The sequence below is a fragment of the Stegostoma tigrinum genome, chromosome 23 (assembly GCF_030684315.1).
Source record: "Stegostoma tigrinum isolate sSteTig4 chromosome 23, sSteTig4.hap1, whole genome shotgun sequence".
In the NCBI taxonomy this organism is placed as follows: Eukaryota; Metazoa; Chordata; class Chondrichthyes; order Orectolobiformes; family Stegostomatidae; genus Stegostoma; species Stegostoma tigrinum.
Genome location: NC_081376.1, coordinates 41431534 through 41457792, shown reverse-complemented (window position 1 = coordinate 41457792; position 26259 = coordinate 41431534). Strand labels below are relative to the sequence as shown.

The window sequence follows — 26259 nt, the reverse complement described above, 5'->3', positions numbered from 1 at the left end:
GAGCCCTGGCTGATTGATATGAACAGGTGATTCAGAGAATCTCCTCACTTAAGGAGCTAGCTCTAAGCTGGCTGATCGGAGCCTGTGTACTGTGCACATGTAAATAAAGGGTGACTCCGTGACAGAATACCAGCCTCTTTGCAGTTATTTCAGATAACCAATGTATTCATCTCAAGTCAATATGAAAAGCACAAGACATGAATACACTGCTATTTCAACATGATGGATTGGGTTGAATTTTGACTTGATTGATGATGGGAATAAAAAATAAACATTTTGAGATTTTGTTCATGCCCACCTTGATGACATCATTTTTTGCTAATTGGCTGGATGTGCCCCTCAATATTGATGGGAAGCCCAAACCTTTTTCAGGACCTGGATTCATTAGAACTCAGCCAGTAGACTGTGGGCAGGTAATGATCTTCCTGGGATGGTAAGTAGGCCAAGGCTTTGTGGAGTGGGGATGGAATTGTGCGAAGCTGGAGCTGGCTTGGCCTGGACAGTGTGGAGCCGAGAAGTACATTTCTGTTACCCCAAGCTGCATAGTGCTATAATAAAACTTATCTGTGAGTTTTTCATTCTCTGGGCAAACAGCCACTGGACAGAATGCAGTGAAATGATAAATAGGCTCCTATTTATATTGAAAGACTGTGATCCTGTACTGAAAGTTCCTGACGCTGCCACAAGTAATAGGCTTAGAAATAACTGCTGTGTCTTTGATGATAGTAGTAGGGTGGAAAATCATTCATAGAGTCATAGAGCTGTGTAGCATGGAAACAAACGCTTCAGTCCAACCTGTCCATATCAACCAGATATCCCTTATAAATTGAGTCCCATTTGCCAGCATTTGGCCTATATCTCTCTAAACCCTTCTTATTCGTATGCCCATCCAGGTGCCTTTTTAAATGTTGTAATTGTACCAGGCTCCACCATTACCTTTGATAACTCATTCTATACATGCACCACCCTCCATGTGAAAAAGCTTGCCCCTTAGATCCCTTTTATATCTTTCCCCTCTCACCTTAAACCTCTAATTTTGGACTCCCCCATCCCGGGGAAAAGACCTTGGCTATTCACCTTATTTATTCCCCTTATAATTTTACAAGCCTCTATAAGGTCACCCCTCAGCCTCTGACATTCTAGTGAAAATAGCCCCAGCGTATTCAGCCTCTCCCTGTAGCTTAAACCTTCCAACCCTGGCAACAGCATTGTAAATCTTTTCTGAACCCTTTCAAGTTTCACAACGTCCTTCCTATAACAGGGAGATCAGAATTGAACGCAGTATTCCAAAAGTAGCCTAACCAATGTTCTGTACAGCAGCACTATGATCTCCCAATTGCTATACTGAATGCACTGCCAATAACGATAAGCACACCATCACCTTCTTCACTATCCTGTGTACCTGCAACTCTACTTTCAAGGAGCAGTGAACCTGCATTCCAAGGAGTCTTTGTTCAGGAACATTCCCCAGGACCTTACTATTAAGTGTGTAAGTCCTGCCCTGATCTGCCATTCCAAAATGCAGCACCTCACACTTATCTAAAGTAAACTGCACCTGCCATTCCTCGGCCCACCTGCCCATCTGATCAAGGTCCCATTATCCTTCTTGGCTGTCTACTACTCCACCAATTTTGGTGTCATCTGCAAACTTACTAACCATACCTCCTATTTTCACGTCCAAATCATTTATATAAATGATAAAAAATCGGTGGACCCAGCACTGATCCTTGTGGCACACCACTGGTCACAGGCCTCCGGTCTGAACAACAACACGCCATCACCACACTCTGTTTCCTACCTTTGCGCTAGTTTTATATCAAAATGGCTAGTTCTCCCTCTATTCCATGTGATCTAACCTTGCTAATCAGTCTACCATGTGGAACCTTGTCAAACACCTTACTGAAGTTCATATAGATCACATCAGCTGCTCTGCCTTCATCAATCCAATTCATAACTTCACAAAAGGCAATTAAGTGAGTGAGACATGATTACCTACGCTTAAAGCCATGTGGAAACCTTTTCAGTCCTTGCCATTCCAAGTACATGTATGTCCTGGCCCTCAGGATTCCCTCCAATAACTTGCCCACCACTGATGTCAGGCTCACCGGCCTGTAATTCCCTGGCTTTTCCTTACCACCTTTCTTAAATAGTGGCAACACATTAGCTAACCTCCAGTCTCTGGCATCTCATCTGTGGCTGTCGATGATACAAATATCTCAGCGTGGCGCCCCAGCAATTGTTTCCCGAGCTTCCTACAAAGTTCTATGGTACACTTGATCAGGTCCAGGGGATTTATCTACCTTTTTGAATTTTAAGATGTCCAGCACCACCACTTCTGTAATATGGACATTTTTCAAGATGTAGCTGTTTATTTCCCCATGTTCCCTAGCTTCCATTTCCTTCTCCACAGTAAAAACTAGAGTGAAATACTCATTTAGTATCTCCCCCATATACTGCAGTTCCACACGTAGCTGGCCTGCTGATCTTTAAGATGCACTGTTCTCTTTCTAGTTACCTTTTTGTCCTTAATGTATTTGTAGAATCCCTTTGGATTCTCCTTAACCTTATTTGCCAAAGCTATCTCATGTCCCCTTTTGGCCCTCCTGATTTCCCTCTTAAATATACTTGTACTGCCTTTATACACTTATAGGGATTCCTTCTATCCCTGCTGTCTCCTTAATGTTTTCAGTGGATTGGAAGGATAATTTTTCCTGTCAAAATTTATTAATAATCTTGAACTGCCACAATGCAATCATCTCCCAAGGAAATATAATGACAAGTCACCATTAAAACTGTTCTTACAGTCTGTGAATGAAGCTGTAGAAAATGGAAATCACGTAGATAGGACAAAGGATGCATTTTTAGCCTTGACGGTTAAATCCTTTTGAGATTAACACAATATGATCTCTGCAGTTTCTGACCCACAAGTGATTGGCTGTATACCCAAAAGATGCATGTTCTAAACCTAAATCTTCTGTGGCTTCTTTTTGATACAAAAAGAAACTGTGTTCCTGTGTATTTTTACAAGGTTTTATTTACATTTCTGCTGGAAATTTTAATGTGGTTTCAGTAGATAATGTTACTTGATTTTCTTTAAGGTAAGATGGGGAAATATCAAAGGAGATGTGAGGGGCAAGTTTTTTTAACGCAAGGAGTGGTAGGAGTCTGGAATGCACTGCTGGGGTGGGAGTGGAGGCAGATACAGTAAGGGCGTTTAAGAGACTTTTAGACAAGCACATGAATATGAAAGGAATGGAGTGAAATGGACACTGGGCAGGCAGAAGGGATTAGGAGATAGTGAGATAACAGGGTGTGGAGCTGGATGAATACAGCAGGCCAAGCAGCATCAGTGGAGCAGGAAAGCTGATGTTTCGGGTCTAGACCCTTCTTCAGAAAAGTTTCATTTAGGGTCATGTTCAGCACAACACTGTGGGTTGAAGGGCCCATTCCTCTGCTATACTGTTCTACTTTCTATGAAATGGAATTTTTCCCCGAATTGGTGACGTTCAGTATGACTTTTTCTTTCGGTTTGTGCTTTGCATACCCCAGTAATAGATTGCAATTTGTTTCTTGCAGATGATTCATCCAAATGTCATTGACACATCACTGCTTTATGCCAGGGACTTGGGTCAGAGATTTAAGTTGAAAGTTTTGGCAAGAAGTGTTCTGGGGTGAGACAATTGTTTATTTGCATGGACTGCTCACTCTGGAAGCACGTGGTCACTTAATGATTGTTATTGGAAGGGAAAGATAACTACCCATGAACATTTTGAATGAAATATGTCTTTAAATTATTTAAACAATTCGTGAATTTGTTAGATGTATACATTAGATTATTTTTATAGGAAAATGTGGGATTGCTGAGTCTCATTCTGCATTAAAGATGAAGCACAAGGCAATAATATAGATGCACTTGAGAAAGGCCGTTTGAACTATATCCTCCGGAAAAATTTGAGGTTCCCCTTTCCCATCTTTGTTCCTCCAATTGTCTTTTAAACAAAATCTATTCCCAATTCCCTTAGCCCGTTGCCACAAAATTCTTGGCTGCCAGCTAGTTCTTCTCTCCTGATTCCCATAACAGCTTAACCTTATCCACTGGGAATTTCTGGCATGGCAGTTGTTCCTTTTCTTATTCTAACCTGTCACCTTCTAAACTTGCAGCATTCTGTTCTCTTACTCAGTTATTCATCTTGCAGACGGATCAACGAGTTCACTAGGGATCACAGGGGTTGTATTGTGCTGTTGTTTTGGTTGTTAATCATATTCAGGACTGATCATGCTCATTCTGACAGTGAAGTGAGAGAGATGGTGGTATAGTGGACTGTGAAGAAGGTTATCTAAGAATAGAACGAAACCTTGACTAGCTAGGCCGACGGCGGGGAAGTGGCAGATGGAGTTTAATTCAGATAAATACCAGGTGTTGTATTTTGGTAGGGCAAACCAGGAACTGTTGTTGAATAGAAGGACCAAGAGGTGCAACCTCATTGTTCCTTGAAAGTGGAGTCACAGGTAGACAGGGTAGTGAAGAAGGTGTCTGGCACACTTGCCTCCATTGGTCAGAACATTGAATATAGGAGTTGGGGCATTGTTGCGGCTGTGCAAGACATTTATGAGGCTATTTTTAGAATATTGCATTCAATTCTGATCACCCTGCTATACTTGAAAGAGTTCAGAAAAGCTTGGCAAGGATGTTGCGGGACTGGACGTTTTGAAATTTAAAAAGAGTTTGCATAGACTGGGATGATTTTCCCCTGGAGTGTCAGAGGCCGATAGGTGACTTTATAGAGATTTATAAAATTATGAGGGGCACAGATAAGATGAATAGCCAAGGTCTTTTCCAAGAGTAGGGGAGTCCAATACGAGATGGCATAGGTTTAAGGTCAGAGGGGAAAGATTTAAAAGGGAGCTGAGGAACTTTTTCACACAGAGGGTGAACTGTAGAATGAACTGCCAGAGAAAGTGGTAGAGGTGGGTACAACTGGGTAGGTGCATGGATTGGAATGATTTAGAACACACTCCAGAGGATGGTGTTCAGTAGCTGATGTTTTAACTTTCAAGTAGAGACTATAACTAAGAGCATAAAGCATCCAGAAAATGTTTTCTTAACCTCAGAATGGTTAGGATGGTACCCTATCATTTGGAATGGTTGAGTTGAATAACATGCATTTAAGGGGAAGTTATATAAACATGAGGCAGGAGAAAATGGACCAAACACAGGCAAATAGGAATAGTTCAGTTTAGGATACCTTGTTGGCATGGACGAGTTGGACCAAAGGGTCTCTTTCCATGCTGCATGACTCCATGACTCAGGTCCACACTTAACATTATCAAACATGCTGATATATTGATGTCTGCCCTTCTACCAAGCAAGGGGCAAACACCAATTCTCTGACACTGCCTTTATGTCCCGGGACATAACCTGAGCACAAACATCAATATCTTCTGGTCAGCTCCAGACATCTCCCTTTCCTAGTTCCTGTCTTTTGTATTTCTCCTCTGATCACCCCACGACCAGCCCCCGTAACGCCATGCAACCTGCCTCCACAGCTTCCGAAGTTTCTCAGACAGTACCATCATTATAGATCTATCGTTTCAGCCTATTCCTCCCGTGCTGAGCTGATTTCTTCCTAACTCAACTATTTTTCTCTGCCCTTGTGCAGTCTCTTCCAAATTATATCCATGATTTAGCAATGCTCTGTCACTTTTATAGTTTTCAGTGTCCTGATCCAAACTATCGCCTTTTCCTTACAAGATAACAAGGTGTAGAGCTGGATGAACACAGCGGGCCAAGCATTATCATAGGAGCAGGAAGGCTGACGTTTTGGGCCTAGACGCTGCTTGGCCTGCTGTGTTCATCCGGCCCTACACCTTGTTATCTCGGATTCTCCAGCATCTGCAGCTCCTATGATGTCTGATACTTCTTTTCCTTCCAGTTGCTCTATATGTCCAACTCACCTGGGAAATCTGAGAGCATTCTGCTTTTTCACTGAACATATATGCAACTAGCTCCCATCCACGGTCCACCTCTTCCCCTCAACAACGTCTTAATATTGAAGAATTTTTCCTTCAAATCCTCTTCCTTCTTCCAAATGAAAAGTATAAAGGGCATCAGCTTAGGTTCTGGATGTGCTTCCCTTTTTGTGGGATAAATGGAACATTCCAGACCAACTCAGGCCCCCTCCCTCAATTTCTCCATTCTTTAATGAATATTGGTGCCATTTCCTTTTCAGAGACTGAGCTGGGAAATTTTGTCCACTGTGTTCCCAATAGCTACCTTTCTCTCACATTCAACTGATCTCGCTCCAATTCTCTTCCCTTTCCTGTCAACAAATATTCACTATAAGGCCATTGATTCTTTTGGTTACCTTGATGACAGTTGCTTGCACCCTCTTTCCTATAATGAATCGATTTCATTTGCCCAGTTCCTCCCCCTCTGTTGCCTCTGTTTGGGCAATACAATCGTGCATGCCAGTGCTTTCAATAAGTCTCCTATTTTCACAACTAGGGATTCATACTCTCTTCCCACTGTAGTTGGCAGTGCCCTTGACCACATCCCTTTTCTTTCTTTCGTACCCTACTCCTGTTCTCAGTACCGTTCCTCTTTACCAGAACTGTAATAGGGTCCCTTTGTTCTTCATCCATCCCACCAGAATTTATTGAATTAAGTTGTATCGTTAGGCATGAAGCCCCAGCCAAACACATTTTCCTCTTCCCTCCCTTTTCACAGAATAAAATAATTGTCATGGCTGAAAAGGTGGCTTTTGGCCCACCATACCTGCACAGGCTCTTCAACATGCATCATTACCTAATGCTAATCTCTTACTTTTCCCCCGTGCCCTTTCTATTCAAATAATTATCCAATGCCCTCTTTAATCCCTTCATTAAACTTGCCTCCACCACACCTCAGGTCGGTGCATCCACACCCTGACTGCTCACTAAGTGGAGGTAAGAAAAATTCTCACATTACCCTTTCTCTCTGTGCACTTCACTTTTAAATCTGTGCCTTCTTGTTCATTTTACAAGTGGGAACAGCATCTCCTTATCTGATCTATCCAGCCTCCTCATGATTATGAAAACCTCAATCAAATTTCATCTCAGCCTTCTTCTCCCCAAGGAGAACAGTCCTAACTTCTTCAATCTATCCTCACTACCTGAATTAAAAGGGCCTTTAAAGCTTAGAGAATTTTCCATGGTAGAATTTGAAATTTATAATCTGGTTTTCTACATTCTTGCATGAAATAAGACCTTATGGATACATTTTTCTCAACATCTATCTTTAAGTGTATAATTCTTTCCAAGCAGAAAGGAAATTCAGTCAAAAGAAATGGTTGGTCATGATGCATCTGAAGATGCAAGAACAGCTCTGGAGTTGGCACAATATTTCATCAACGAGGGACCCATGAAGGTGTGTTAACAATCAAAAACTGTAAGTGTTAGCCTAGATCAGTGGGAGTAATCTTATTTGGACTTTATAGACTTGACGCTGGCATTTTCCTCTGCATTGATCAGAAGCCCACTAAAGCAAAATATGCAAATTAATTATAAAACCCTGGAGATGGATTTTTAATTAACCTGCAAAAATAGGACCAAATGTAGGTGTGTGAGGGTTGCTAAAATAGGGCAATGGCTTAATGCTGGGGACACAGCATTGCCCTGTCATTGTTTGCATTAATCAATGCCACATTTGAACTTAAGTAGGAAAACCCCTGGTGGCACAAGCAAGCCTGCGATTCAAATATGCAGAAAGGTCAATTTCTGAAGTTTGGCCGTACAATTCTGGTTTTAAACGTCAGCACATGGATTTCCCCAGTGTCAAAGGCTTTAATGTAATGATCTCACCTGCTTCTCTGCTGTTATTGGGCAGGAAACCCAGAATGGGAGGTTACTACTGTGGGCAAATTGAAGAGATGCAAACAAACTCACTCTATGACTTCTTGTGTTCCTGACTTGCAAATAGCCTCCCTGGCAACTGCAAAGGTTAAACTTCTGCAACTGTGATAGCTGCATTTTGGAAGCAGCAAGTTTTTTTCTTGATTACCAGAGTCACTTAAAGCTTTACGTGAAGTGAAAGCTTCCCAAAAATCATAATGCTGCTTACTTCATGCAGCAACAGAGACTGACTTTGCCTGAAATTGTGATCTCTAGCAATTCGCACAAATTCCTATAACTCTCAGGTTGGAAAATTGGTGCAGAGAGATATTGTAAGAGCAGTTAGAAAACTAAGGGCATACACATAAGTGACTATGTTTTCATTATTTTAATGCAGAAGCAGAAATCGAAATGTATTTAAATATCATTTCACCGATCAATTCTGCAGTTTTTCAACATGCCTCCATTGTTAACAATCTGGCAACTATAATAGATCAGACCACAAATTATGTTAGTTATTTTTTGTTTCTCTTGATGAAATACCTTTGCTCTTCAGTTTTAGACGTTGTTGCGTTATTATATTCTAGTAATTGGTTACTTTTTCTGAAATTATCTTCATGATGCACAGTGCTGAAGATTGAATCTTTGTCATCACCTTTTTGAATACCATGAAACGTCAAGGTCTCATGTAAGGAAACACTGATCCAATTTATCTTGTTCTCCTGCTGTTTCGAGAGGAGCAGGGGGCAGAAGTATCCCAAATAATGTGGATTTTGGTGCAGGTTCTCATTAACAACTTCTTTGCAAAGAATGTACTTCTAGTTGGCAGGAAATCTTATTGCACTTTCATTCCAGCTGGGTTTTTTTTGTGTAACTTAAGGCAACTTGGGTGTCAGAAGTGTTTCTTTATCTTGGGATGATCATACCACCTTGTGATCTGCATAGTCACTACTTCTTTTGCTTCAAATACATGCTTTGTATCTTAAGATATCCACAGTTAATGTCAGTACAGAGTTCACCGCGTTATTTAATTGTTTTGAAACTGTCTTTTCACTTAGTTGCCTGGCATTGCCATTGCAAGTAGCTGCTGGGAGCATGGAATCAATGTAGTGAATATAAATTGTCTTGATGAGCAGTGTTTAACACCTCCAATGAATTAGCAGGTTTTATTTGAAATCAAATCATCTTTATGTACAGAGCCCAGAATATTTAAATTACCTTTCTGTGCATTTGGTGTCGTTTATTAAAATTCAACTAATGCTTTGGTTACAGGTAGCAAAGTTGAATCTGGAGAATTTCCAAGCTAAACAGCCAGCAGGAGATAATTTCACAGCACAGTCTGACAGTAGAAGTCAGACAAACAGGCTGTTGGGTTACCTGAAAGCAAACTGCAGCAAGGTAGATGGATTTTTAGGCACACCATCCTTCCATTGTGGCAGGTTAGTTCATGATATTTTATCACTTCTAAAGAATTTATATATAGACTGTTCTGTGCTGAGAAACCACAGATCTTTTAACAGCATGATGCTGTATAAAATGAAGTTCCCCTAGGATTTGCTTGCACAACCTTTTAATTTTACATGCAGTGTAGTGCTTCATTGGAGAGCTGTGACACTGGGCATGCAGGACTCTTGAGTTTTTACTATCCCTTCAGCAGGGATAATAGTTAGATAACAAGTTTCTGCTCAAAGCATTTTCTGGAGTTCTTCCTCTTTTCCTCCAAAGAAATTCTACAGTCATTTTCTTACAGGATGAAAGTGCATGGAAAGTGTACTGAAGTTAACACTGCCAGCTGCTAAAATCTGAATAGTCCAGAATCTAATGTATTTGGCATTTATTTTTGTCTGACACGCGTAACAACCCATAACTACTTGAACATTCTTTGAATAAAAGTGCTGAGCATTATGCCACCTATCAGGACAGTGACTTGCTGAATGCAATGAAATGCAAACCTAAGGGCCTGGTCCATCCTCTAGGTTCTGTTACTGAGTTAAAGTGCCACAGATCTGCCAGATTGTAGTGGTTTATCTTCTTTGCAAACATCTACCAGCATGCGTGCTTTTTAGCAGCAAGCCTGACTTCAGACAGATCTTGATTACCACAACCTTCCTCACCCCACCCTAAGGAGAAAATGTTTATATTCCTGTTCTTCCTATTATAAGAAATAATAAATGCTAACAACTTGTCACATTACTCAATCATAACCATCCCATTAAACCTTTAAAGTGTTAACACTGACAATGGCCTTATCAGGTGATGGCAAAACTTCTTCATTCTTTCTTAATATAAATTAATGATTTAGTGTTTATTAAAGTAGCCGTTCAGAATGCTCTTTGTTTGATTTATTAGTCTTTTTGTGAGTAGCTTCTTAAATTTTATTCCTTCATGGGGATGTCATGGGCTAGACCAGCTTTTATCACTTGTCCCTAATTCATGGTTAAAGCACTGACTTAGCAGAAGTCAGTTAACTCAACACAGTGAATCAAACTTAACACTATCAAGGCTTGTATATTTCATTTACACACTGATGAATCAGGGAGAACGGGTTTTGACAATCCATAATGACTACAGAGCTAAAAATGTATCTATGTCATAAGTGGGTAAAGAGCAAATATATTTACCTCTGTAACAAAAACAGAAGTGGCTGGGAAAGCTCAGCAGGTCTGGCAGCATCTGTGAAGAAAAAATCAGAGTTAACGTTTCAGGTCCAGTGATCCTTCTTCAGAACAGTTCCAAAGCAGCCCTCACATCAGAATACTTTTGATTTTGCACGCCATCTTTGAGATCTCATTTATTTATTCTCGTTTTATTTTGCAGTAGTTCAAATAAGAGTATTATACTCAAGGCAAATTATTTTAACTTACTGTGCAACAGAAGTTGTATAGTGCTGTTTGATATTATTTTAGAGGTGGCAATAATGGGTGTGCAATGCAAGTAACAAGAATATCTTTTCTTCCATCTAGTTTGGTTAACAAATTGGGTACACATGATCAGAAAGCAGTTCTACTAGGCACAAGTAAAGCAGTGAAGGAGCTGATACATCAAGAAGCCTGGCATAAAATTGAATGTAAAACAGACAAGGAAGTAAGTGAGATACCAGCTATATACCAGAATATAACCAGAGATTTCTGTTCAGAAATCTTTGAGAATTCTTCCCATGACTGTAACTGGACATGATATATTCAACTCTCTACATCAGCATAACTAGTTGATCAATACAATTAGAATCGGTTCTTAAAATTTTTCTGTTCGTGAACTTCTCTTGACAACATGAACAACTGTGCAGAACTGACAGTTACACTATCCTGCAAGGACACTAGCTTAACCTGTTGAGCATTTTTTTGTGTTGGTTGTATTTCTGTTTGTGTGCAGCATTATGATTTTTTTACAATGATGAAAGTTCTTATTAATGTTGTCATAGTAAATAATATCACATGGTACCGCAAGGCCAAATTTGCTCTCAGCGTCAAACAGCGTTAAAACAAGAGGGATAAATAGATATTGTGCAGTGAGGGAGACAGCTGTAGCATGGGAGGGGAAAAAAGAAGTAAGTGCAGAGGAGTGTAAGAACAGAAGACAGGAAGCAGGACAGGAGAGGAATGGGGCAGTTTTGAAGCCCAGGGATCCAAAGGCAGGAAAGCTGGGAGTAGCACCAAACTAGCTTTGTGCAAACGCAACAATGGTATAAAATGATAATACCCCTCAGCAGAAAGTTGAATTGGCATACCTCAGTGCGACAGATGAAATTGGTGGAACACATTTAAAACAGGCTTTTCTAGCTAGCTGTCAATGGCAACTGCTTTCAGGGCTGCTGAGTATGACAGATTCCACTCAGGAAAGTGAGAATGCTGAATGATTTTGAGCAAGAGTTAATGCCTACTGACTTACTACTGCTAAACACAGTAACTTTTCCTTGGCTCAGAAGTTACTTCTATTCTTTATAACCATTATAAAGGCTAATTGCTGTGCCTTCTACAAGTGTGACTGGAACTGCAAACAAGTATGGATCCTCTTATAATTGATGTTCTCATTGATGTAGGTACAGAAAGTTTTAACCAAGTTTTAAAATAGAATGCATCGGCCATTTGATTGTAATTTATGTTTTGCATGTAGATCCTTTGGTTGAATGTCCTGAAAACGTCTAAAGTTGCAATACTTTTTCACTTGTTTACTTGAAATGCCCTCAGATTATTCTTGAATATGTTTTCTGCAGATTGTTCAGCAAGCTCAGACTGAGATCCCCGTTGCCTCATTAAGTTTAAGTCACTTTACATCTTATTCTGAATACAGTGAATGTAATCTAAATATGAAGATTCATGAGGGATTACTACACGAAAAGGTATAACATTACAGTAACAGATCTCTATACGGTTATTTAGTTTTATCACAGCATATTGTGTCAAAATTCTTATTTATTTGCATAAGCATGCAAACATGCACGGCATCAACTTTAGGAATAATTTGGCTACTAAATAACCAACAGTCCAACTTTGTTATTATACGTATTTTCCTCATTTGTCACAGTCTTTTACAATCACCAGAAAAAGAAAATGAAGATTATCCTGAACTAGAGCCAAATGGTTACATCCTGCTAGCAATACCCTCCCACAATTGAACTCTGGAGGACACCTATGGTTCCAATTATAATTTCATGAGCAAACTGAAGGGACTCCTAAAATGATCCACTGTCCAGGAAGGGTGGCATAGCGGCTCAGTGATTAGCACTGGTGCCCGACAGTCCCTGGGTCCTGGGCGTAATTCACTCTCACTGTGTGTGGAGTTTGCATATTCTCATGTCCAAGTGCTTCATTTTCCTCCCACAATTCAAAGATGTGCAGGTTACGTCAACTATCCATGGGAAATGCAAGGATAGGATAGGGGCATAAGTCTGAGTGGGATGCTGTTTGGAGGGTCAGCATGGGCTGAATGGCCTGCTTCTAGACTGTACGGATTCTATGATTCTAACTCTGAGGCAGCTTCTGTAATTCTAAAATTGATGAGTTTGTCTGGCTTTTTATAAGGACTTAACGGGTTTTTAAACATTTCTTTTTCTAATTGAACTCAGGTTATGGGCACTGCGGCCCTCTTGTGGTGCAATGGCAGTGCCCCTAACCCTGGACTTAGAGGCCTGGGTTTAAGTCCCACCTGCTCCAGAGGTATGAAATAACATCTCTGAAGAGGTTGTTTAGAAAAAAAACGGGTTGTGGGCACACCTTGCAATGCTGTATTTAGTACTCAACCTTAGTTGGCCTGAGGAGGTGATAGTGAGCCTTGTCTTCGCACTGCTCAGCACTTGTGATGCTGATGCATCAAAACTGGTGTTACGTAGCAAATTCCAGGATATTGGTTGCAGATGTGTTTACAAGTTAGGGTGGTTTGTGTTTTGAGTTAATGGGCTATCGATAACATTGCTGCTCCTGTTCCTTTCTCCGATGAAGGTTGCCGAAGAGAGGAAGTGCTACCAGTCATTTTATTGATTGTACACACTACAGCCAAAGTGTACCAGTGATATTGAAGTGCACTACCTTAAAAAGCAACTTAATGAACTTTTAGAATTACAGACACCTGGAGATCATTGCCCTTCATCAGATAACATGCGTTAATATGCATTAATTCTGATCTATTTTCAACTCTCCCCACAGATGAGACAGAAGTTGTCAGAAATGTGTACTGTGTATGCTGGTCCATTTTGTAAGGATTTCTGTTTAACGTCTGTTGAAAAAACATTCCAGAATTGTGGTTCCATCAGTTCCTTCAGTGTTATCACAGAAACACACAAGGTACAAGCAGTCAAAATTCAACTAAAATGGAAAGGGCCCTTTATGTTTCAAAAATTCCTAGCTACAACATGCAAAACTAATGAGTAACATTTTTTCAAATATTTTCAATCCACTAGAGGGAGCAATGTTTGTTGTTTAACCATTAGCTTTCTCTCTCAGCACAGTTGGTGCTAATGTGAACGTCTGCCATGAATAGATTGTTCACTCCTGTGTCATAAGCAGGCCCTTTGTGATTAACTCCAAACAAACTGTTAGGTCAATAGGTGTATAAATAGTGGACTATGATAAATATGGCATAAATGATCTGGCCTTTGCTGGAATTAGATGCACTGCATGGATTAAGTTCAAGCAGGAGCTGGAAAAACTAAGAGGAAAATGAAAGCTGTCAGATTTAGAGGGGATGATAATGCCTATAGGACCTGAATAAGGAATGGGAGGTAGAGAGGCAATCGATGATGTTGGAAGTAATCCACCACATGAATTTGAGCTCTTGATATAAACCCTTTTCCTAGTATTGCCGTGTGTGTAAGAGTAGTTAGTCTAACTGCTTCAAGCATGGTAAATGTAAAATTCTAAAATAAAGTGAAATCAGTGATGGTGTTTAAGAATCAGTGTTGGGCCATGTGCAGAAGCACAATATGGCAGGTACAACTGGAAAGAGTATGATGGTGTGTGCAGACACCAAGCCTACTTTTGGAAGCAAGAGCAAAAGAATGGCTACTACATTGAGAGTGTCTTTGGTAAGCACACTGTGATATCTGTAGAGCTAATCTTGAAGCACCTGCCAGTTCTTGAAAAAGTATCACCAGAAATTACCTCCTTCAGTAATTCTCAACAACCCTTTTGAGTCATGTAAAACTTTCAGGCCCTTGTGCTTATTTAATGGCTAAGTTCGAGGATCAGCCTTCATACTCTTGTTACACTGTCACCTAAGTATTGAAATTGTGGACTTAAGTACAACATCTAGAATAGGACTCCACTGCTGTACTAGGGCACTGCAGTACTCTCCGTATACTATACTTTCAATGAAATGTTAAGCCACAGCCTCATCTGACCTCTTATGTTGTTATTTAAAGAAGAATGGGTAATTCTCCTCATTTCCTGTCCTTTGCACATTGTCACCAGAAAACACATTAACAGATCATTTACTGACGCATGTTGGAACTGTAAACACATTTGTTTTCATGTTTCCCCATAATACACTTCAGAAATGATTAATTTTGGATACCCCAAGATCATGAAAGCTTCTCAATAAATGCAGTTGATTTTTTTAGGCATCTTGTTAGTTAATAAAGAAAGAAATATATTGTAAAATATATAAAATTGCATGATTTTTGCATGTAGTGTAATTTTTTTCATTCTCTTTACAGCCCTATGTGCATATTGAGTATGCACTCCCTGAAAGTGCGCACCTTGCTGTGCTTACATTGAATGGAAGCATTATGGGTCGATTTCCCATTACGGTAACAGCACTGAAATTTGAATTTTCTTTTGTCCGTTTCAGAATTCTTTTGATAGTTGCAAAAAATTGTAAGGCAAAGTCTCAGCGTCTTGCAGATCAGTCCTTTTGAAGCATTAAAGGTTTGCATGTGTATTTCATGAATAAATACCAGCTAAGTCACCTGTCAGTCTCTGCATTCTGCTGTAACCTATATTTCTCGTGTGCAGTTGCCTTATTTTTAGTAGTGGATAATATGGATTAAATTTCGTCTGAATTTTCGCACTTAACATCGCAAGAACGTTCTGTTCTATTTTTCAGTGACAATGTTATGAATCTTGAATTAGGCTCATTTGGTGTAATAAGCAAATTAATTAAATTCCATTTATTATCAAGATAAGTTAGTCAATTAATTTCGTTTTAGGGGAGGATGTTTTTATTATTGAGAATTAAAATGTTGCTGCCAAGATCAAACTGTTTATGGCCATTGTCACCAATGCGAGTGCCCTAGGCTAGGTATAGTATCTGTAACCATTCTGTGCCTTGCCAGTGTTACAACCAAGAAGGGATGAATCATTCCCGTCTGTTTAAGCTGCCCCACTTGACCATAATAAATATTTTTAATTCTTTATGGCATGTAGCTACATCACACTTCAGTAAGCCACAGAAGCATTTCAGATTAAGAAGTTAGTTACAAGGTTCTCTCAACTGAAAGATAAAAATGCTGTTGTTAACAAACCCCATGAAAGTAATAAAAAAGCAACATCAAACTCAAACACAAGTATAAATTTTAAAAGTAGGAGACAGCCGAATTCAAAATGGAAAATCAAGGATAAGAAGTCCTCAAAATCCTTGAAATGTCAGGTTTTAACATGAGAGCGCAGTTGTATTAATTAAGCAACAAGTCATGAATTAAACTTGTATCCTCAGCAGTAGCCAAGTTTGTAGATACTTTTAAGTTCTGTGTGCATGGATGTTGCTCCGATTTGCTTTTTGTCGATCGTGGTTTTCTGAGAGACTGAGAGAAATGGTAGAGATGGAAAGCTAGCCTGTCAAGTTCTGCTGTTCTGAATCCATCATCCCTTGTGTCTGCTCTAAAAACTGCCTGAAATACAGTTCCTGTCTGACCTTGTTGCTGCAGGAGTTTTTCATCCAGATATGTGAAACTTTAAGGTCAGAATCAACCAGGAGATGCAGATCTGGATTTCAGTTCTTTGTACAGTTGTTAATTCTGCTTCACAATAATTGTTGTATGTTGACAGCTTCACAAACTTGGCTAAATCTGTTCAAATGACTGCTGTTGCTATCTTAAGTTAGTGTTTTTCCTTTTCAACAATCATTTTAGTCCCATGAAAGGTCACAGGCATTGAGTCAGTGGATAGAAGACAAAAGAAAAGTGACAGTCTATTTTTATCATTATAGTGACACTCTGCAGTCATTCTCCCTTTAAGTAATATTCCGTTTCTTCATTCTTCCTGCCAATCTGAACCACTTCACATTTTCAAATATGGTAATTAATCTGCCAGATTTGTGTCCAGTCACTGAAGCCACCTAGGTACGTCCAGTGTTCCAGTAAGCTGTGCAGACCACGGAGGTCCATGCAGCAGCAGGAAAAATTAAAGGGAATATTGCCCTATACTACGAGCTTTTATTTTCTGCAGTAAGCTTTGATTTGGCAAATGCTGTCTGGAAAACCAAATGTAGGATATGTGCAGGCTCTCCTTTATCCACAACACTTATTACTTCTTCAAAGAGCTTCCAATAAATTGGTTAAATAATTTCCCTTTTATGAAACCATGCTGTTGCTTTCCAGTTACTTCTGTGTTTTTACAACCTCTTCAATGATCGATTCTAGTGCCATCCCCGTGAGAGATGTCAAAATGACTGGGATATAGTTTCCTGTTTTCTGCTTACCTCCCCTATTTTTTACTTTCCAACCTGATGGAAATTTTCCAGAATCTGGGGAATTTTAGAACATTAATACCAACATATCTACAAGTTCATCAGTCATCTCTTTTTAACATGTGAGGATGTGGTCCATCAACCCAGAGACTTGCCAGCCTGTCGCTGCATCAGTTCACTTCCCTCGTGATTGTAATTTCACTCAGTTCCTCTCTCTTTTGTATCTTGATTTACAGCTATTACTGGAATGCTAAGTGTATCCTTTATTGTGAAGACAGAAGCAAAATATTTGTTCGTTTCACCCGCCATTTCTTTATTTTCTACTATTAACTCCCCATTCTTACTCTCTAAGGGATGAATGTTCGCTTCACTTACTCTTTTAAATATACTGTAGAAATGCTTGCTATCCATTTTTAATATTACCAGCTGGGTTCCTATCTTACTGTAATCACTTCCTTCAACTAACCTTTTCGTTATTCTCTACCATCTTTATATTTTGACCAGTGCTTTGACCTGCTACTTATATTGTATATAAGTATACAGTTGTATACTTTTTCCCTTAAGTTTGATGCTTTCCCCAGCTGTTCAATATACCACATTTTTCTACATTTGATCCTTTACCCCCACTGTTTAGTTTAAAATCTTTTCGACTTCGCTAGTGCAGCAACTTGTCAGAAAAACTGACAGCACCGCAGTTCAGTGTAGACATGCAAATAGTTCATCCCTGACTTTCCCCAGTGCTGATGCCAATGGCCCATGAACCAGAACTTCTCCCATACCAGTCTTTGAGCCATGCATTCATTCTCTCTAATGTTATGTACCCTATGCTTATAAGACTATAACAAATAAGAATAGGAGGGAGATGTTCAGCCCCTCAAGCCTACTGTACCATTCAATATAAACATGGCTGTTCCGACACTGCTGTCATCCACTTTCCAGCCCTTTCCCCAGAATCCTTAATACCTCATTTGGTAATGACTCCGTCTTGGCTTTAAAAATACAGAAGGACTCTGATCATATGTCTCTCTGGCAAGGAGTTCCAAAGATTCTCAACCCTCTGAGTAATCTATATACACGGAACTGAGGTAGTAACAGCAATTATAACCTTTTGAGGTTCTGTTTTTTAATTTAGTGCCAAGCTCTTTAAATATTCAATGCCGAACCTCTTTCCTTATTCTGCTTATAGTTGGTACGTGCACAGACCATGGTGGCTGAATCCTCCCCCCTCCCACTGCAAACACCTTCCTAGCCCTGAGCAGATTTCCTGAACCCTGACAGCAGGCAAACAACCAAGCCATCTGGATTCTCAGTCTGTGCTGCATAGAATGGAGTCAATCCTCCTCACTATACTATTCACCATAACTACTACAACTATGTCACCTTCCCTGATGTGCTGCAGAGTCTGTAGTTTGGCCACTAGCTCATTAGATCTGAGCCAAAACCACTTGATCTTTAAACACTTATTGCAAACGTGTTAGCTCCGGATGACGACAGTGCCCAGGTGTTCCCCACGCTGCAACATCATCCTCCATCACTAATGAGTTTTAATTATTTAATTACATTATTCACTTACTAATGTCACTTGTTATATATTGTGTTAATTTCACCACCAATCTGTGCACTATATTAAAACTTAACCAACTTTAAGTACATTTAAGTCATCATTGGACAAGCATATGGATGTACATGGAATAGTGTAAGTTAGATGGGCTTCAGATTGGTACGACAGGTCAGCACAACATCGAAGGCCGAAGGGCCTGTACTGTGCTATAATGTTCTATGTTCTAATAAAGTAAGACTTCTCAGGGACTCACCGAATAACTAGCTCCCTCCTCTGTTGTAGAACAAGAATCAATTCCAATCAACTCTAATTACTCTGAAAAATCAATGAATGCACTGGTGCAACAAAAAATCACTTCAGTTTCTGCAAGTTAGGCACAGTCACTAATCAGGTTTATTGTAACTTCTTAACTGAAAAATTGTTGTTGTTGTTAAGAGGGGATTAACCCATGATCCTGATACAGAGCTTCATGTGCTTCTGATTAACTTGAACAGGGCAGTTTTGTGCTGTAAAATTATAAAACTTCAGACTGGAACGTCAAAATTCATTTTCTGTCAAACTCTAGCATGCGTCAGAGAGAGAGAGAGAGAAACTTTTCTCCTGCTTGTCTAAATTGGATCCACATTGACGAGGTAGCCTGCTGTTCAGCACTATTGTAAAATAAAATTGCTGCTAGAAACAGTGTTTTTTTTTCTAACTCTTCAGGTTCAAAGACCAATTAAAGAAAGCACACTGGATTGCGATCGTGTCCTGAAGAAGCTAGAAAATGATATCATAAACAGAACAGTTATTTATGTGTCAGGAATTCAACAGACTCTGACAAAGAAACACCTCAATGACAAATTCAGCAAATTTGGACATATTGAGGCAATTATTTGCCCTGGTGATGATGTTGATGCAAAGCCTCAGGATTGCTTTATAAGTGAGTAAATCAGCAGCATAGTTTGATAAAAGAAAATCTGAAATTCTATACAGTGAAAGTTCTCACTGACGAGTTTTCTAATTGGTAGAAAAGACTTGTTTTCACTGTGCTTCACGTAGCAAACGAGTGTTGAAAGTTTTCTATAAAACTGAAGGTGTCATCGTGCATTTATTGGTGTTTCTTCAATTTACTTTTCACAAGATATTGTTCACTGACAAGCCAAGGGGAACATCAGAGGGGAGAGAAAGCAAGCCTTTTCTGTTCTGCAGTTATAAATCCATCACTTTATCTCTATCCTGTCCCAAAGCAATTGTCTGAAATCAATGTCCCAGTGCATTTGAATTCAGTGCTGCATCAGGATGGATTGTGTCCACTGTTTTGATTTGGAAAATTTCCCATCTAGGGGCATACTCAGAGCCCCCAAAGAAAGTTGAGTATGGTCCATTTGTTTCACAAAGCTCACTCCACTTGGAGTGGACAACTGTGCAGAATAGAGAAATAAGCACAAATGGAATTGATTTGTTATATAATTTTCAAAATCAATCTTTTTCTAAATTGACCACATGCATGGCTTGAGAATTCATGGAATCTGGTAGGATGATGTAAGAGTCAAATCTTTAGGTTATAGAAATGAATGCTTGAAATGAAACTATTTCCTGAAATCACAATTCTAATTCTAGCCTTACTTGTGAGGTCCCTTTCAAAGTACAAGTTGAGTTAGGGAACTGAAGGATTCAGATTTGTCTGGTGGATTTCTTGACAAAAACTTTGCTTGACTTTATGAGTTTGGTTGGAATTATTGTTCTGTGTGATTTACTGTTTAGAATATGGAAGTTTGGAGAGCGCTCTGAAGGCCCAGGCAGCTATGAATGGACAAAAAGTGAGGAAACAAAGACTGAATGTGCTGAGAGCTCTCACTCCCTACCACCTCCAATCCTGGGTGGCTCAAAGGTCTTACACTGCACTGAACCCCAGGACATCTGACCCTCTGGCATTAGAGAGATGTTCTTTTGAGAAGAGAAAGGAGAAACTTTCTCAGTGTGTGAGTTATTATTGTTAAACTATTTTCTACTCTTTCATAATATTATAAAGCTTCTTGACCATGTTTGAGTGGAAGGAATGAAAGCAAGTTAGAATACAAAAGGAGAAAGAGAAATATTTTAAATATAATATAAATCACTGAAGCCTACATTTATCATTGATTATTTTAATATTAGAAGCAAGGAAGCTTAAGAATAATGTACCCAAACTTTCAACATATAAAATTGCTTTTGCAGAAGTAGATTACAAAATGATTTTTCTTCAAAGTACCTATTAGTACATGAAGTGCTCAATGCTGACAAAACACTACAATTGATCCATACCACTGGAAAAAGCTGTTAGTCATAGCCAGCTGTTAAATTAGACATTGAGACAATTGTAGCAAATGGTGAACAAAAAACCATAAGAACTGCAGATGCTTGAAATTGGAAACAAAAGCAGAAAATGTTGGAAAAACTCAGCAGGTCAGGCACCATCTATGGAGAGAAAGCAGAGTTAACCTTTCGTGTTAACCTTTCAGGTCCAGTAACCCTTCTTCAGAAGGGTCCTGCTGAAGACCTGCTGAGTTTTTTCCAACAATTAATGCTTTTGTAACAAATGGTACCCTACGCTGATAACTCAAGTGCAATTTCAATCCTCCTTATTCGTTGAATTTATTATTAAAAGTGGATCGAAATAATATTATTAAATATAAGGGCTGCCAACTTGCTCATAACACTGCACTCTGAATCAGTAGCCCAGGGCAGTGATGGTAACAGCTGTAGAATGATGATGGAATGAATGGATAAGAAGGGATACAAATCTCACTCAGAGTGGGACGCACTAATAATATACTTTGCATCAACTAGGAGCAAGAATTGAAAAACCTGATGAGTACAATAGATCGACGTGCAGGCAGACTCTTCAGGGCATTACCCAACAACACACTCTGCATGGTCCTGCTGCCAGGAACAAACAGGTAAAACAACGCAGAAGTTTGTGTTTTAAAATTAATTAGAGGCCATATATGATGGCAACTGTGTGCAGTGTTCACAACCACAAGCAGGCTTATGATTTGCTATTTTGTGAAACCAGGATATAGTCTTGATGTGTAGGTATCAATTAGAGATTTTCTTATTGTAGAAGCAAAATTGCTCATTGCTTCACTCTGATCAACAGAAGTTAGGTAAGTATCAACGTTGTAAATTCTCTTACCGATTACTTCATTATTCCTGATCAGTCAAAACTGTGTCTATTATGTGTGATCTATATATTTCAGTGACTTGTTCACATCCCCAGTATGGTTTAACTTGTAAGTAAAATTTGAATAGCTTTCTCTCCATCCTTACTGCTTTGAAGCTGTTGATGCTGTCCCTTGAGGATGGTTCAAGGAGTGTTGATGCTTCACAAAATGGTTTAATTCATGTGGCAATGAATCCTGTCAAACTACTCAGCATGTGATGCATCTCACATTTAACTCGATCCTCACACAATATTCCATATATACATATTGAGCAGAATATTGATCAGGTGGAGGAAACCTGGCTAATTTTTCCCTGACCCAGGACCAAGTGCCAGCTTCACCCCCAGCTGAAACCAGCTAGTTCAGATCACATCTAGCTTGGGACTTGCCCAGTCTGGTGGGTCAAGAATGAGCTGGTGGGAAAGAGAGCCAGAGTAAATAGAGAAGTAAGGAAGAGTTTGCCAGGACGAACTGAAGAAAGAAGAATACCTCCTGCACATGGATAAGGAAAGAGGATTACCAAACCATTTTTATAAAATATATATTCATTATATTCAATAAGACTGTTTTAAAATGTAATAGTTAGCTGTGGCAGCAGCCTAGTAATGCCAACAATAGATCATGCTTACTCCAGAAGAATGTAAATCTAATGTAAATACAAACTTCCACTGTTTTCATGTGGCCCTCCTTGTGTTCTAGCATCACCAGATTTATAGTGCATTGATACCTTGGTAAACAAAGTTACAGTTTTTGCAGTCAGTGTACTCCCCATTGTACCTGCACAGTAATGCGTTCGTGCCAGTGTATCACGAGTCAAAAAGAAAGCCTTTTTTGGGGTGCTCAGAGCAGAGATGATATTGGTGGAAATAATTTCCTTTTAAAGGAGAAAGTTAGTAAAATCATAGAATAATTTTTGAAATCCTGTACAGTTTTTATTTTAATATGACTTCATTCAATGTTTCTTTTCTCTCTGTAGTGCTCAATGCTCAGCGCCTGGCCTGTGTCTCCTTGAAATAAAACAGGATCCTTAAAACCAGTTGTTGAATGTGTACCGGAGGTGTTTGTCTTCCGATGCTACAGACTCTGTGACTCTATAACTGACTTACTGAATCAATTAATGAGTGAATATAGTTCCTGGACCACATTCCTTTTGAGTACAGCCGAACTCGATCAACAAAAATGACTTAGCGAAGAAAGCTGCTCAAATTTTTAATAAATTTTTTTAAAAGAACTGTTTCAAGTGTGAAAATTATGTCTTATGTGCACTGTGGGTTAAGTTAATGACATTGAACTCTTCTGATTAGAAAGCAAAAGCAGTGGGCCAAAGCCAAGGTCTTGCCAATTTTAGGTCAAGTTCATCAGAAAATATTCTTCCAGACTGCCAATTTTGACTATTTGAGCAAGTCTCATTGCAAGGCTCTCCTGTCACTGTGCAAACGTGTTCCAACAAGCATGAAACAACAGTCGTGCAGCCAAAATTTCACTTGCTTTTCCCAGTCAGTACTTTTACATTGATTTTTTTTTGAGTTCACAATCTTGTTTCAAACTTTTAGGAGCAAGAGAACAGAAATAGTCTATTCACCCTCTTGAGCCTGTTTTACCATTCAGTTAGATTATGGCTGATCTGTAATCTGACATCCTAATTTCTAATCCTGTGCCTCATATCCCTTAACATCTTTTGGTTAACAAAAGTATATCAGTCTCCTTATTAAAACCATAAACCATTTTGGCATCAATTTCTATTTATGTAGGATTCCAAACTTATACTGTACGTGTAACAGTATTTTATAATTTCACTGCTGAAAGATCTGTGTGCTCAAGGCCCTAGACTCCCCAACAAGAAGGGATAGGGTAGCTGCTGAGAAACTATTCCTTTTAATAACTTCGAAATGTTGCCAAACCATCCATAAACCTCCTAATTCCAGGGACTACATGTTTGTTTAAACTATCCTTGTAATTTAATCTTTGAAATCTTAAATATTCTTCGAATAAACCTGTGAGGAACTCCCCTCAAACTCGCTTCATCCTTCTAAGTTGTAGTCCCTAAAGCTGCTCATGGTACTCCAAGCTGTGTTTGTTTAGAATTTTGTATGGCTGCAGCCATGACTTTTACCCAAGTATAATTGTTTAGAAATAAAGGCCAGCACTCTATTAGACATTTTCATTATTTTACTCATTCGTTATATTTTAATGATAAGTGTATCTGAAGTACACCCCAAGTCCCTTCGGACTGCTCAAGTTTCTACTTTTTTGTCATTTACGAAGTACCCTGTTTTATTTCTTTCGCATTCCTAAGTGGATGACCTCGTATTTGTCTACATTGAAATCCATTTGGTGCACAATTTGGTACATTAATTAAATCTACCAATAGATTATAAAATATTGTAATTTCATGCCTCCATTTATAACATTTGCAATATATTGTTAGAAAGCTTGAATGTGTAACTTTTTAACCCATCACCTGCATCTTAATAAATACAGTAAATCGTTGAGGCGTCAGTACATTTCCTTGCAGGCACCACAGTCACATCCTGCTAATTAGCATGTCTAACCGGTGTTCCTACCCTGTCTTCTGATGCTCCTGACCTGGTCAACAGTTGGTCTTCAATTCTGTGAGCTAGTCACTTTGGAGGAATTTTAGGAAGTCCATGTAATTAACATACATAGACATTCCATCTTCCCTGCTTTAGCCACCTCATCAAAAAATTAAATTTGGTTCTTCAGATATGACCTTCCTTTTATAAACCCATGCTGGTTATTTCTGATTAGCTGCACATTTTCAAGGTATCGTGACTGTATAGACTTCAGGAATTTCCTGATGCCAGATGTTAGAGTAACTAGTGTTTTGTGTTTCTACTTTGTGCAGCAGTATAAACCTAAATTTTAAAGCAACATTTATTTATATGAATGCTGTGTTCTGAGAAACTGAAGAGCGTATCGAGCTTTAATCTATTCTCATTGGAATTAATTATTAGAATTTGGCAGCTGAGCATTCCTTAAACTGTTCAGGCAGCAGTAATGCATCAAACTGAGAACACAACAGGGCAGATTAATATTAATTTTGTTGAACAGAAGAAATGAAAAGCAAAAAGGGAAAATCTTCAGAATTTCAGTCTAACGAATGTTCAAATGTTGTTTGTCACTTATTTGTCCACCATTTTTGAAAATCCTTTTGGGATGTGGGTGTTAGTGGGAAGGCCCCAATTTGTTGCCCATTACGAATTGCCCTTGAAAAGGTGGCAATGAGCTGCTTGCTTGAACTACTGCAGCCCATGAGGTGCAGTTACACCACAACCGGGAATGTAGATCCAGAATTTTGATCCCATGAGAATGAAGAAATGCCAGAATAGATCCAGGCCAGGACGGTGTCTGGTTTAGAGGGGAACTCCATGCCGTTATCTTTCCAAGTGTTAGAAACCTTGGGGTTGAACAGTGCTGTGGAAGGAACATTGATCAGTTTCTGCTCTGAACCTTGTCTATAGGACATACTGTGGCCACCGTGTGTCATTGATTGATGGGTTGAATATTTAAGTTGTTGGATGGGATGCCAATCAAGCAGACTGCTATGGTCCAGGTTGTGTTAAGCCTTCAAATTTTTGGATTCACTCTCAAATCAGGAAAGTGAAGAGAGTATTCCATCATACCTCTGACTTGTACTATATAGATGCTGGACAGACTTTCTGGAGTCAGAAGTTAGCCGGCTCAGAATTTCCAGTCTCGGAATTCTAAGGTTCACAACTAGATGTAGCAGGGCTTCCTGGAATTGGCCTAATCTGAGTCAATGCAGTGTGGAGCTGGAGGAACACAGCAGGTCAGGCAGCATCAGAGGAGCAGGAGAGTTGACGTGTAGGATCAGGACTCTCCATCAGCCCTGATGAAAGGTTCCAACCCAAAATGTGGACTACCCTGCTCCTCTGATGCTGCCTGAACTGCTGTGTTCCTCCAACTCCATACTGCATTGACTCTGACTCCAGCATCTGCAGTTCTTGCTCTCTCCAATTGGTTTGATCTGTTTGTGATTGGAGTGCTTGCTTTCGTCTGCCTAAATATGTTTCTGTTGTGGGAATGCAGGCAATCCTTTGTCATGGCTTCACCAAGTTGGCATCTAGTTTTCAGGTACACCCTGTGCTGTACATTGAGTTAGGATTAGCCATCTGATATTGTGATGGAGGTGAGAGAATTTGGCAGCCCATGGAGTTGCAGATTGCTACAGTTCTGCCATAGTTGATGACCCATAGTGCCTTTTGGACTTCTGGATCTGTTTTAATCTCTGCTCCTTAATATGCTGGTGGTACCAATTGATGTGACAAGGAAAAGCATCACTAGAGAGAAACATAGAAATCAGTCCCCACAAAGACAATTGAGTGGTCACTTCTATCGTGGAGAGTTACATATGCAGTAGACTGGTGGGGGCAGGGGGTGGGATTCAGGTGAAGTGGGTAACTTCCACATATTACCCCTGCTGTGATACAAATGTAGTGTTTTAGAACTTAGCCAGCTTGTTCAGTGGCTATCCTTGATGGA

At 39.5% G+C, this 26259-nt stretch overlaps 1 protein-coding gene across 6 annotated transcripts in view; it reads left to right on the top strand.

Moving 5' to 3' along the window:
• The window catches only part of LOC125462176 (RNA exonuclease 5-like), a 54858-nt gene extending 31892 nt beyond the window's left edge, over positions 1–22966 (top strand). For 5 of the 6 annotated variants that reach the window (XM_048551833.2, XM_048551831.2, XM_059654097.1 and 2 more), the window contains 11 exons: positions 3577–3671; positions 7303–7405; positions 9142–9308; positions 10833–10953; positions 12083–12208; positions 13512–13649; positions 15020–15112; positions 19256–19472; positions 20297–20514; positions 21362–21471; positions 22712–22966. In XM_048551833.2, coding sequence (XP_048407790.1) covers positions 3577–3671; positions 7303–7405; positions 9142–9308; positions 10833–10953; positions 12083–12208; positions 13512–13649; positions 15020–15112; positions 19256–19472; positions 20297–20514; positions 21362–21471; positions 22712–22766 — 1443 coding nt within the window. In that variant the 3' untranslated portion in view covers positions 22767–22966. The remainder of the gene's footprint in view (positions 1–3576; positions 3672–7302; positions 7406–9141; positions 9309–10832; positions 10954–12082; positions 12209–13511; positions 13650–15019; positions 15113–19255; positions 19473–20296; positions 20515–21361; positions 21472–22711) is intronic. The other variant, XM_059654098.1, reaches the window with a different exon arrangement.
• The last annotated feature ends 3293 nt before the right edge of the window (positions 22967–26259 follow it).